Source organism: Schistocerca cancellata, chromosome 10, assembly GCF_023864275.1.
Source record: "Schistocerca cancellata isolate TAMUIC-IGC-003103 chromosome 10, iqSchCanc2.1, whole genome shotgun sequence".
Classification (NCBI taxonomy): domain Eukaryota; kingdom Metazoa; phylum Arthropoda; class Insecta; order Orthoptera; family Acrididae; genus Schistocerca; species Schistocerca cancellata.
In genome coordinates, this window is record NC_064635.1 from 130,967,147 (window position 1) to 130,980,277 (window position 13,131).

At 38.7% G+C, this 13,131-nt stretch overlaps 2 protein-coding genes across 2 annotated transcripts in view; one reads left to right on the plus strand and one right to left on the minus strand.

Annotated features, from left to right (window-relative positions):
* The window catches only part of LOC126106356 (speckle-type POZ protein-like), a 497,553-nt gene that overhangs the window by 126,252 nt on the left and 358,170 nt on the right, over positions 1-13,131 (minus strand). The gene's annotated exons all lie outside the window — the stretch shown is intronic.
* Positions 1-13,131, plus strand: part of LOC126106358 (serine/threonine-protein phosphatase PP1-beta catalytic subunit) — a 78,242-nt gene that overhangs the window by 38,707 nt on the left and 26,404 nt on the right. Inside the window, exon 6 of the mRNA XM_049912610.1 lies at positions 7,495-7,629. Coding sequence (XP_049768567.1) covers positions 7,495-7,629 — 135 coding nt within the window. The remainder of the gene's footprint in view (positions 1-7,494; positions 7,630-13,131) is intronic.

Sequence of the window (13,131 nt, forward strand, 5' to 3'; positions counted from 1 at the left end):
AAGAGCTGCAGAACTTAATGCGGCACCCACATATTCTGTCAGTCAGCACCAAAACAACATGAAGACAGCCCCGTAAGCTGGAAATTACTCCATCAGCAATCTGCAAGTCCCATTACTGTCAAAGAATATGAGACCATTTTGGCTGATCAGGTCCGTCCCATGATACGATATTTGTCCCCCCTGGTGATGCTGTGTTCCAAGATCGCATCATCCAGGACTTATTTTCTGAGCATGAGGATGAATTGTTGCATCTCCCCTGATAAGTCACTGTGGCTCAGTATTACTGAGCCTTTGTGGTCTACTTTGGAAACAAAATTGTGTGATTGGTATTCACTTCAGTCATCATTACCTAAACCTGCCACTATTTTTCAGGAAGAATGATACACGATTCCTGTGAAAACCGTATGGCACTTCTATTTATCATTCTGAGGTGACTGAAGTCCTTTTGAATGCCAACAGTTTTCGTACTCCTATTGCATATGGTAATGTTTTGTGTTTTCATTATTTCCATATTTTTGTCCACCTCCTGTGCATCAAGAAGGAACATTTTACATTATTTATTTTGTATTTTGAAAGTTTATATTGTGCTATTAAAATAAACTATTTTTGGTCACATTTATTTACTAATGTGTTCATGTCCTCTGAAATTACTAATCTACGCTATCTTAACTTTCATTTTGAAACACATTGGATGACCAGTTACTTCTCAAAGTTCTTTGGAGTGAGAGAATGTTACTGATCACAAACAGTGTTTCTACGGGTGGAATATAGTCTCCTCACATCATAAGATATTGACTGTGCAAATTTTAGGACATGAAATATTTACAGATAGCCGTCAAGGATTGTAGTATTTTCACCATTGAAGATATTACAGGTAGTAGCAAAATGGCATCAGATTCATTCGCCACCCTCTACCCAATGTTATCCTTAATGTCAGTCAGCTTTGAACACGCTCAATAATTTCTAACGATTTCTGCGATGACAACCTGATAGATTCTAATTCTTTAGTCCAATACTAATTCTTTAATCCTGCTGGTAAGGTAGCTAAAATTGCTAAGGACATACACCAAAGAATTTTTTTTATTTTAGGTTCAGTGAAAGTATTCTTTTTATTTTAGGTTTGATGAAAGTATTTTTTGCCCCTCTCACTCAAACTGAAGATTCTTTTGTAAAAGAATCAGTCGCATATTTCAAGACTTTAAAATGCTCATTATAAAAACCAATATAACACACTCAGGTGGTAGTACTAGGTTCAGTAGAAATTGTCTTGGGGTTTTGAGAAACAGTGCATGCTGTATGAAATTTTATTTCTGGATAGCTGTGTACACATCTTCAGCAATACATTGCAGTGCATGAGCCACTCATTTGAAGTGGATTGAATATTAATAAAATAGGTGTAGGGCAGTTGCCATCTTCAGTATGTAGGCCACAGCATCCAAATGTGTGAAAGAACTTGTTCTTCTTGCATTTCCTCAGTCCAGCAGCTTGAGACTATTATTCTCACAAGAAGATACTGTTGAATGATGTGTGTTCCAACATTTTGCAGGAAATCAGTGGCTTTGAGGAATCTTCTGTGTCAAGTTTGCCAGCAGTGAGATTACAAATGAAATGTTGACATTTGCCAGTTTCGTTGATAGCTACGAATATGTGGTGGTTACTTGAATAATGCAGTGCATTTTTGAGTCTCCTGATAGCAAAAATCTAAAGAGTTTCTCCATAATTTCGATTCATTGGCAATCTGAAGGAACTAAAAGTTTGTTCCGTGAAATGTTCAGAGGAAGGTAGCAGAGCGCATAACGTGGAAAAAGGCATTTATGGAGTTTGGAGTCTTTTGCATATGTGTCAATAATATTTACTTCTCAGACAATTCAACTGAATTGTCCTTTGTGTGTGCATGACCACACAGTGTTATTGAAGTTGGCACTTTATAGAGCAGCCAATATTCTAATTGCACACTATAAAATAGAACAATCCCTTCATCAGTAGCGAAGTGTTGTCTGATGTAACCCAAGATCATAATATACATAGTGGTAGACAGTAGTTTTTGATACAACAGGAGGCATCATGAACACACAGTTATCTCTTAGGAAGTACTGTTTGGCAGAGTTTACTTAGTGCGTACACTCCCTAGCTCTGAATAGATAGAAGCTGCGAGTAATCGGAAAACTTTGGTGGGACAGTCTTTTGTTTGCCGCACTGCCAGTCTTGACAGCTCACAAAGCCCTTCTCTACATACAATAATGGCTGCTACAAGACTACACACAGTATTTTTGCCATGTCAGAAAATCAAACAGAAGCACATTCTTCACAATCCAACTCAAAAGTGCAGTTATCCACATTTTATTGCACTGGAAAGTGATTTTTAGAGATAATTTGCTTCCTGTGTTAAACTTAGAGTAGGTTGGATTCTGATATTGTGCCAAGAGAGAGGCACTTAGAATGTGAGGAAATATGAACAGTAATAAAGGAATATGTAATTTTATGTAGCATAAAGTTAAAATATATACAAATTTGTCATTGTAGCAAACTATAATAATAAAATGAAATATCAATCACGGCAACATAACTTGCGAACATTTACACTTTCTTCCATGTGCATAGGTATGGAAGAAAAGAACATGTAATTACATAAAAATCCAGGCTTTAATAATTGGATTTCTTAGTGTCTAGACGCTATGTGTTCTCATCCTTATACTAAAATGTATTCTGCAAGCCACTTTATGGTGTGTGGTGCAGGGTACATCTACAACCACTATCTTTTTACCCCTTTCCTGTTCTGTTCACAAATGACTCGTGGGGAAAAAGGATTGTCGGTAAGGCTCTGTATGATTTCTGATTTTACCACCCTGATCATTTCACTAGATGTATGGGGGGAAAAAATAAGTTGCCCAACTCTTTTTGGAATCAAAGCAATCAAAGTAGCAACAGTGACCCTCTCTGTGATATACACATCTCTTGTAGTGTCTGCCACTGGAGGTCATTGAGCATCTCTGTAACATTGTTCTGCTGAGCAAATGATCCCGTGACAAAATGCGCTTTTCCCGTCGGCTCTTCCCTATATCTCTTGTTAATGCTACTCGGTATAGGGCCCAGACTAATGAATAACACTCGAGAATCGGTTGAACAAGTGTTTTTAAGCCACGTCTTTCATGGATGAATTATATTTCCTTAATGTAAATTTATGTTTGCATTTCTTCACTTGTCAGCTTTTTCTATTTATTTTGTACAGTCATTCGACTTAAGGTAGTACTGGATGGTTATTCTAGGTTCCAGTGATTTGTGGCCTATATCTATATCTACATGATTACTCTGCAATTCACGTTCAAATGCTTGGCAGAGGGTTCATCAAACCACAATCAAACTATCTTTCTACCATTCCACTCCCGAACAGTACGCGGAAAAACGAACACCTAAACCTTTCTGTTCTAGCTCTGATTTCTCTTATTTTATTTTGATGATCATTCCTACTTATGTAGGCTGGGCTCAACAAAATATTTTCGCATTCGGAAGAGAAAGTTGGTGACTGAAATTTCGTAAATAGATCTCGCCGTGACGAAAAACGTCTTTGCTTTAATGACTTCCAACCCAACTCGCGTATCATATCTGCCACACTCTCTCCCCTATTACGTGATAATACAAAACGAGCTGCCCTTTTTTGCACCCTTTCGATGTCCTCCGTCAATCCCACCTGGTAAGGATCCCACACCGCCCATCAATATTCTAACAGAGGACGAACGAGTGTAGTGTAAGCTGTCTCTTTAGTGCACTTGTTTCATCTTCTAAGTGTCCTGCCAATGAAACGCAACCTTTGGCTCGCCTTCCCCACAATATTATCTATGTGGTCTTTCCAACTGAAGTTGTTTGTCCTTCTTTGTAATTTTAACACCCAGGTACTTTTTTGAATTGACAGCCTTGAGAATTGTACTATTTATCAAGTAATAGAATTCCAACTGATTTCTTTTGGAACTCATGTGGATCACCTTGCACTTTTCGTTATTTAGCGTCAACTGCCACCTGCCACACCGTACAGCAATCTTTTCTAAATCGCTTTGCAACTGATACTGGTCTTCGGATGACCTTACTAGACGGTAAATTACAGCATCATCTGCGAACAACCTAAGATAACTGCTCATATTGTCACCCAGGTCATTTATATAGATCAGGAACAGCAGAGGTCCCAGGACGCTTTCCTGGGGAACACCTGATATCACTTCAGTTTTACTCGATGATTTGCCGTCTATTACTACAAACTGTGACCTTCCTGACAGTAAATCACGAATCCAGTTGCACAACTGAGACGATACCCCATAGGCCCGCAGCTTGATTAGAAGTCGCTTGTGAGGAACGGTGTCAAAAGCTTTCCGTAAATCTAGAAATACGGAATCAACTTGAGATCCCCTGGTGATAGCGACCATTACTTCGTGCGAAAAAAGAGCTAGCTGTGTTGCACAAGAACGATGTTTTCTTAAACCATGCTGATTACGTATCAATAGATCGTTCCCTTCGAGGTGATTCATAATGTTTGAATACAGTATATGCTCCAAAACCCTACTGCAAACCGACGTCAATGATATAGGTCTGTAGTTCGATGGATTACTCCTACTACCCTTCTTAAACACTGGTGCGACCTGCGCAATTTTCCAATCTGCAGGTACAGATCTATCGGTGAGCGAGTGGTTGTATATGATTGCTAAGTAGGGAGCTATAGTATAACAGTATAGCGTAGTTAACTATTTATGCACAATGTTATGTTTTCTTTACAAATGTCTGCTTGTGTCTGTGTATATGCGGATGGATATGTGTGTGTGTGCGCGCGGGTGTATACCTGTCCTTTTTTCCCCCTAAGGTAAGTCTTTCCACTCCCGGGATTGGAATGACTCCTTACCCTCTCCCTTAAAACCCAAATCCTTTTGTCTTTCCCTCTCCTTCCCTCTTTCCTGATGAGGCAACAGTTTGTTGCGAAAGCTTGAATTTTGTGTGTATGTTTGTGTGTCTATCGACCTGCCAGCGCTTTTGTTTGGTAAGTCTCAATACCAACTAATAGGCGTATGTGTTTCTGAAACAAGAAACGAAAACGAAGAAACTGCCATATATGTTCCAAAACACAAACAGAACAACAAACTTAATGTGCAAGTCTTGTGGAGTTACATTACGTCATGGAGACTGTTTTGTTACATATCATATGAAAGAGAAATACTGAGTACCAAAGACAATGCAAATAAACAAATATATGAAGCAAACAAATTTTGTATTTACATATGTATGTCTTCAAAATTTCATGAAAGTAGGGAAACAGGGTTTAGAACTTATGAGAACTAACGATGAGATTAGTAAAACATAACAATTTATAATCTCTTGATAATGTCAAGAACGGCTGGCGACAAGCCAAGTAATCTGAATTAGCGGTGCTGGCGCCTACTTAATAAATTTGTACGAGACATGCAGATGGCAAAGTGTTAAAATACGAGGAGCGCACATTGCAATGCAACTGAAGAAATATATTAGTTTCTCCTACAGCCATCTCGTGTAATGATCATGACAACAAAATTAGAACAAAATGTACATAATTTGTTCTCTACAAGCCATCTATTATTGGGTGGATGTGGGGATAAACTCCAGTCGTGAATTATGTCTGGAAAGAGCGACTGTCAGCAAGCCTCTGTAAGAGCTATAATTTATCTGAATTCTTCCTCATTGTCATATCTTGAGATTCACGTGGGAAGAAGTAATATCTTGCCTGACTCTTTTTGAGCTGTAGAGTTGTGGAATTTTAACTGTAAATCTCTCTGTGATGTACAGCACCTCTCCTGTAGCATCTAATACCAGAGTTCACTGAGTATCTCCATAACACACTCTTGCATTTATTGAACTAATCCTTAAGCAAATACACCACTCTTTTTAAGTCAATATTTCTATCTGATCTATTAATAGTACATGTAAAGAAAGGGTGTCAAACTGATTAACAATTCCCAAGAATCTGTTGTGGTTTTGTAAGCTTACCTCTTTTGCGGGTACATTACCTTTTTTTTTAAGATTCTTAAACCTCTTTGCCATCTCCCCCCCCCCCCCCCCCCCCAATTGGTTTATTAGTGTTTTCAGTGATGTATCAGCAATAATAGAATCCAACCTTAATGAGTCATTATGGCTTTACATCAGTTCTCCGCACTTTGTTACAGTTTTGTGTCAGTAAAATTTTCCACTGTGTCATCCACGAACAGCCTCATAGGGCTTTCAATTTTATCCACAAGATCTTTTATATACAGGACGTTTGTCTCCACGTATCAAATGTCTAGGGATGATAGATCGCATCGGAGACAGTGTTGACTGACACTTTACTGTGACAAGGAGACCTTTAGTATTCAGCAGCTCTAGTACTACATGATTTTACTGAACTAGAAGAGTGTGCTGCGTACTACTTACCCCAGTGAATTCATAGTGATTTTCAACAAAAAAACCTTAAGAATGAATGTTTCTTAGTGGAGAAAGATACTTTAGAAGCAAATCAGGAACTTTAATTTTGCTGGGCGTATGCCCTTTCGTATGGAGCAAATGCCTGGATTATAGAGTGTACACAAGGCTTGCACACATCACAGGCTGTTGACACCCTGCCACCTCTCAGGGGCATACAAAATACCAAAGGATGTCTAGTGCCAGTGAGCTGTGGAATACACACAAGCTCATACACCTTCTAATAGCCAGTCTACTGTTGAGCAGCTTTGTGAAGATGAATTATTAGCATTGTGTATTGTTTGTATACCATTTTTATAGCAATGATCTAAATATTTATTATAATAAGGTGTGGTAGAAAACAGAAAAAGATAATTTCAACTTATCTTGTTTCAATGTCAGTGTCCAGGAGTGGCCAAATTCGATTCAGATACTCAAAAAATGAAGTTATGAAATGACTGAAATACTAATTTCAGTAGTTCAATTTAATTGTACAATATAACTTATATTGCCAATAATGATTATTTTTATGTGATTTTGTTTAAGTTGAATGTACATATTTTTGTGAAAAAAGGGTGCCAAATATTTTCATAACTATCCAAAGGACAAAGAAATAGAAGTAATTGTTAAATACAGTAAAAAGCTACACCCCTTCCCCCCCTTGCACCCCTTGTAACTGCAGAGAATTTTGCAAATATTGAACGAAAAATGTTACTGAGCGATTCGTTAACAGTGAGGCTGGCATCAATAGTAAACTCAGACAAAAGAAACTTAATCTTGGGTTGTTACAGTCAGTTTCACTGTATGGTCCCAGCTGACAATGTATCCTATTCTGCAGCTCTGAGGCAGGATTTGTCTGAAAGCTAGCAACATTTTGTCTAGTTTAAATGCATATCGATGATCCAGTTCCTCAAATGTTTGACAGGTTTGTTACCTGTACTCTTGAAATTATGTATATTCCACCAAGGCCTTCACATTACCATATATTTGCATTAATGTTAATTACTTTTAACAATATTTTCAGATTCACGTTAAAGTTTGTTTTAGGTTGTGGAGGACGGCTATGAGTTCTTTGCGAAGAGGCAGCTGGTAACACTGTTTTCTGCACCAAACTATTGTGGTGAATTTGACAATGCTGGTGGGATGATGTCAGTTGATGAAACGCTCATGTGTTCTTTCCAGGTAAATAGGCATAATAATTACCATTAGTGTTTGTGTAAGAACAAATAAATGTTGCCCCCCACCTCTTGCAGTTGTTGCAAGAATGGAAAATCTGCCTTGCACTTTTAGTAAAATTACGGTCCTGTATTTTTAGAGTTAAGTTTGATATACAGACCCTGGCCAATTTATTAGATGCACTACAGTTTTTAAGCAAATTTTTATTTATGTCTAATGATTTTTTCCAACACAAAAAGTGTGATAAAATTATTGTGTGTAGCGTACTTCACAACTAAGGTGATAAAACAAAGAAATAAAATGTAGTATTTGTTGAAAATATTTTATTTCAATAATTACAACAAAAAATATTGTGAAAGTGAAAACATTACTTTTGATATTTCGTTGAGCCATCTTTTGTAGCTATGAGAGCCTTAATATGACATGGCTGTCGATGCAGGACTACTGTGTCCTGCATTTGTGGATGATGGTACCACACATGGATGACCTTCTCTAAGAGCTGTGTTTTGTTGTGATAACATCTTTCGCCACCTCCCTCTTCATTAGTTCCCAGACATTTTCTCTGGGGTTCATGTCAGGACTGTTACCTAACTAGTCTAACAGAGGGATATTTTGGTCCTTCAGAAAGGATTTAACTGACCTGGCTGTGTGACAGGGAGCTTCATCCTGCATAAAAATAAATGGTTCCCCATTCGAGATCCATTCTTGGTACTGGTCTTGCCTCATTATGCCATTAACCACGTAAAGACGTCCTGTACCCTTGCCACAGATGACAGACCAAATCACTTTGTATGTTTTACGGTCTGAATAACGCAGTTGGTATGAAATTTTTCTCCTGTTGGATGGTGCACATACTGAGATTTGTTAGTTAAAACTTCAAACGTGCTTTCATCACTGAAGCATACCTGTAAAAATCAAGAAACATAATTAAATGATTAATGGAAAATCCCATATAAAGATGTGAAACAAATACTAACAAAGAGATAGAGGGGCTGGCCAGTACTTACCTCTGCTCAGCTCAGTACGGCCGATAGATACACAAAACAGAACAGAAAATTTACGTATCCTAGCTTTCAGATCTTTGTTCCTTCGTCAGGGAGGAGAGAGGGGAAAAAAGAGGAAGAAGGGAAAGTGGATTCAGTTACTCATAACCCAGGTTATGAAGCAACAGGGGAAAGGTAAACAGGAAGAGTAGCAAAGATGGAGGCTTGGCTGTTAGAGGGAAGTACTGTGCCTGCTACAAACCAAAGAGGATGCATACAGAAGTAAAGAGGTATATAATATAAAGATAAACACAACTGTGTAGTATGAAAAGATGTGTGAATGGCTAAAGAGGACAGGGAAAGAGGAGAAGATTGAAGAGTAAATGGGAGTGAGGTTAGTTAACGTAGGTTCAGTCCAGGGGGATGGCGGGATGAAAGGCTGTGTTGGAGTGCAAGTTCCCATCTCCGCAGTTCCGAGGGACTGGTGTTGGGTGGGAGAAGCCAAATAGCACATACGGTATAGCAGGTTCCTGGGTCCCTAGAGTTATGCTGGAGGGCATGCTCTACTACTGGGTATTGGACATCTCCTAGGCGGACAGTTCGTCTGCGCCCGCTCATGCACTCGGCCAGTTTAGTTGTCTTCATACCAATTTAAAAGGCTGTGCAGTGCAGGCATGTCAGCTGATAAATGACATGTTTTGTTTCACATGTGGCACTGCCTTGAATTGTGTATGTTTCACCAGTAGGAGTAGGTGGTTGGTGGGGGGGGGGGGGGGGAGATGCATGGGGGCAGGTTTTGCAGCAGGGTGTGTTACAGGGGTAGGAACTGCTGGGTAGAGAAGGTGGACTGGGAATATTGTAGGGTTTGACAAGGATTTTACGGAGGTTAGGGGGCCGACGAAAGGCAAATCTGGGTGGTGTGGGGAGAATATTGTCGAGGGATGATATCATTTCAGGGCTTGACTTGAGAAAGTCATATCTCTGATGGAGTAATTTGTTGATGTATTCGAGGCCAGGATAATATTGGGTGACAGGGGGGATGCTTTTGTGTGGTCTGGGGGTAGGAACATTGTTGTTGGACGGGCAAGAATGTATTGCTCGGGAGATCTGTTTGTGGACAAGGTCTGCAGGATAGTTGCGGGAGAGGAAAGCACTGGTCAGGTTATTGGTGTAATTGTTGAGGGATTAGTCACTGGAGCAGATATGTTTGCCACAAATACCTAGGCTGTAGGGAAGGGAGCGTTTGATGTGGAATGGATGGCAGCTATCAAAGTGAAGGTACTGCTGTTTGTGGTTTTGATGTGGACAGAGGTGTGGATGTAAGCTTCAACAAGATGGTCAACATCCATGAAGGTGGCTTGGGTTTTGGAGAGGAACCAGGTGAAATTCAGATTCGAAAAGGAGTTGAGGTTATGGAGGAAATTAAGGAGTGTTTCTTCACAATGAGTCCAGACCACAAAGATGTTATCTATAAACCTATACCAGGCCAGGGGAAGCAGCTGTTGGGTCTTCAGGAAAGCCTCTTCCATGCGGCCCATGAAGAGGTTGGCATAGGACAGAGCCATCCTGGTTCCCATAGGACATAATTAATATCCTATGGATAAATTTACATAGGTTATATAATATCATAAATAATTTTAAAGTTAAATTACCGATCCCCAGAAGACCACATCCTTATCACACCACTGTTGAGCCCACTTCAGACACATCATTTCTTTTTGACTGTTAACTTTGGTTTTCTAGTGGGTCGACAAGTTGTGAAATCAGTATCATTCAACTTTCTATGAACAGTGTGTTCAGTTGCATTCGCGTTAGCCTCTTCGTTTAGATTTTATCTGTTGTTTCAAATCTGTTTTCTAGGCAAATTATTTCGAGAAATCTTTGTGAGCTTGGGGTGCAAATTGGTTTTCTTCCACATTTATTCTTCCTTCTGGGGCTCACTTCTTCACCTAAATCAATTTTATTCTTTTTGCGCCTCACGCGAGCTTCTGACATTTCCAAATTTTGTGAAATTTCCCGATTGGAATACATTTTCATATTAATGAGGGCTTTGACCTAAACTTTTTTATGGGGTGAAATGTCCCTTCTTCTACCCATTTTTAAAGGTAACAATTAGTAATATCTGACTGTTAAACAATCAATTGTGATTTCGATATTACGAAGTTGACAATCAAACCGAACAAAGTATTACACCAGTTACAAGCGAGAATGCCACTGAACAGGTCCTTTACTGTATGATGTACTCTGCACATTGAGACCTACAATAAGTCAACAATCCAATGTCATGTAGCAACAATAGATAACAAAATTCAACAATATAATAAGTGCGCTGAATAACTCATAAATTTTTCGATATAGTACTCAACTTGCAATTATTACAAATAACATTTAAAATGTGCAGTGCATCTAATAATTTGGCCAGGACTGTGTATGCATCAAATTCCAATTTTGTTAGATGACAGTATTATGTAGATTTAGTTTCTGAATTTCTTAAAACTGTGATCTTTATTTCCGAAGTTTACCCCAGAAGTGATACTCGGTGGAAGTGGTGAGGTGCTTTGACAAGCTTTTTATATTTTTGAAGTCATTGGATTTGGTTGATGGAAAAATTAATACTTGTGTTTATCAAAGAAGTGTAGAGAGCAGTTTGCGTCCCACAGAGTGATGAAGTTTTTACTAACAATATTCATGTGTTGGGGTGATAAAGCTGATGTCAACATGGTAAGGGGCAGTGTATGTGTCAGATGAGCCCGCCAAAAATGCCAATCTGAAATCTGTTGAATGTCTTTCGGATGCACCAGAGTTTCAGTTGTCTGTCAGATCACTTTTTCCACAAACACAGGAACAACTATTCACCATGTTTCAGTTCAGTATATCTAAACTTACTGAGATGACGTCCTCAAAATTTAAACCCTATAATAGTACAGCAGAGGCTTGATTAACCAGGTTATTACATACCCTAGACTTCGCAGGTAATCAGACACAAATAATCCAAAATATATTTTTCCTGCTATTTAAAAAAACACAGTGTATATTGCAAACTTATTGACCTGCAAGTTATGTTTCTCAATAGTTTTCTTTGCAAAGCTCTTTTGGCAATTGGAAGGATTTTGAAGTGATTTAATAAAATAATTGTACACAGCACACTTATAGGTGTGCATTAATGTGGTCACTCACAATGATGATCAGCTGACTATTAGTTTTCATATAATTCACTCAACAGGTCAGTGAGATCACATAAGTGGGGATAATGTTTCATCTACATAGAGCACCAGTTCCATACAGAGGACTAATTTCCACAGTTCAGTTATTCATTGGTGATAGAGCATTACACAATGATCGTTAGGCCCCAACTCAGTATCAAAGTGACTGTACACAATAAAAGCATACCCACAGTTCACTAATAGAGAACTTTACAAATTGAGTGTTGAGTGCTTGCCGACTTGAAAATAATAGTGATTGGTACGATACATTATGTGGTATTTATGCTCAATTGATGCTTATGGACTGACTACACAAACAAACTGACGAACAAGTTACGTCATGATTATGGTCTTAGAATGTTGGCTACTGTCTACCTGACACCAATGTTTAAATGCTGAGTATTAGGCTTGAATTCACTTGGAACTTCACACACTGATGCTGGCCACTGACTGTTGCTTTGTGCGGAACACCAATTTAAAGATGCGCACAGGACAGTATAAAATTTTAGAATAATAACCTATTTCACTTTAGATAGTAACTTGAAAAACAAAAAAAAGTACAAAGTACAGTTACACACTAAGCAAAGACACTGTTTTGATTGATTCTCCCTTTGTCAGAAAAGCTTCAGGACAGCCCCCCCCCCCCCCTTCGAGTTTACAGTACTAAAAAGGAACAAATGTTTGTATGTTATATGGTATCCACACATCCTTGAAATTATCTTGGCCATGTTTCTGCCAAATTCACTTGGTGGGAGGGTTGTGCTTAGTAACACACTAGATAAAATACATGCTGATTGTGAACAAAGAGTGAAAATTAAGTTCTGTGTTAAGCTTGGGGAAACCCCTAATGAAATGTGGGCAGTGATTAAGCAAGCATATGCAGGCAAGCTACTTTCAAGAAGTCATGTTTTTGAGTGGCACAAAATTTTTTCATAAAGGCGAAGCTTCAGTGCAAAAAGATCCCAGAGCTGGTCACCTGTCTACGGCACATACCGATTCAGGTGTGGAATATGTAAGGCAGTTATTGCAAGAAGACCATCATGTAACTGTGCATGCAATGTCAGAACAACTTAATTTGAATTGTGATGTGTGTCATAAGATCTTACATGAAGATTTAGAGAAACAGAAACTTAATGTGGAAGTTGTCCCTCACACACTAAAAGATGAACAGAAAGAGGATAGATGAAGAATTTCTGCTGAACCATTGGATACACTCAGATGTTATCCCACATTTGTCAAAGATTATTGCTGGAGATGTAAGTTGGTGCTACCAGTATGACCCTCACAATAGCATCAAAGCGCTGAATGGTGGAGACCTGGAT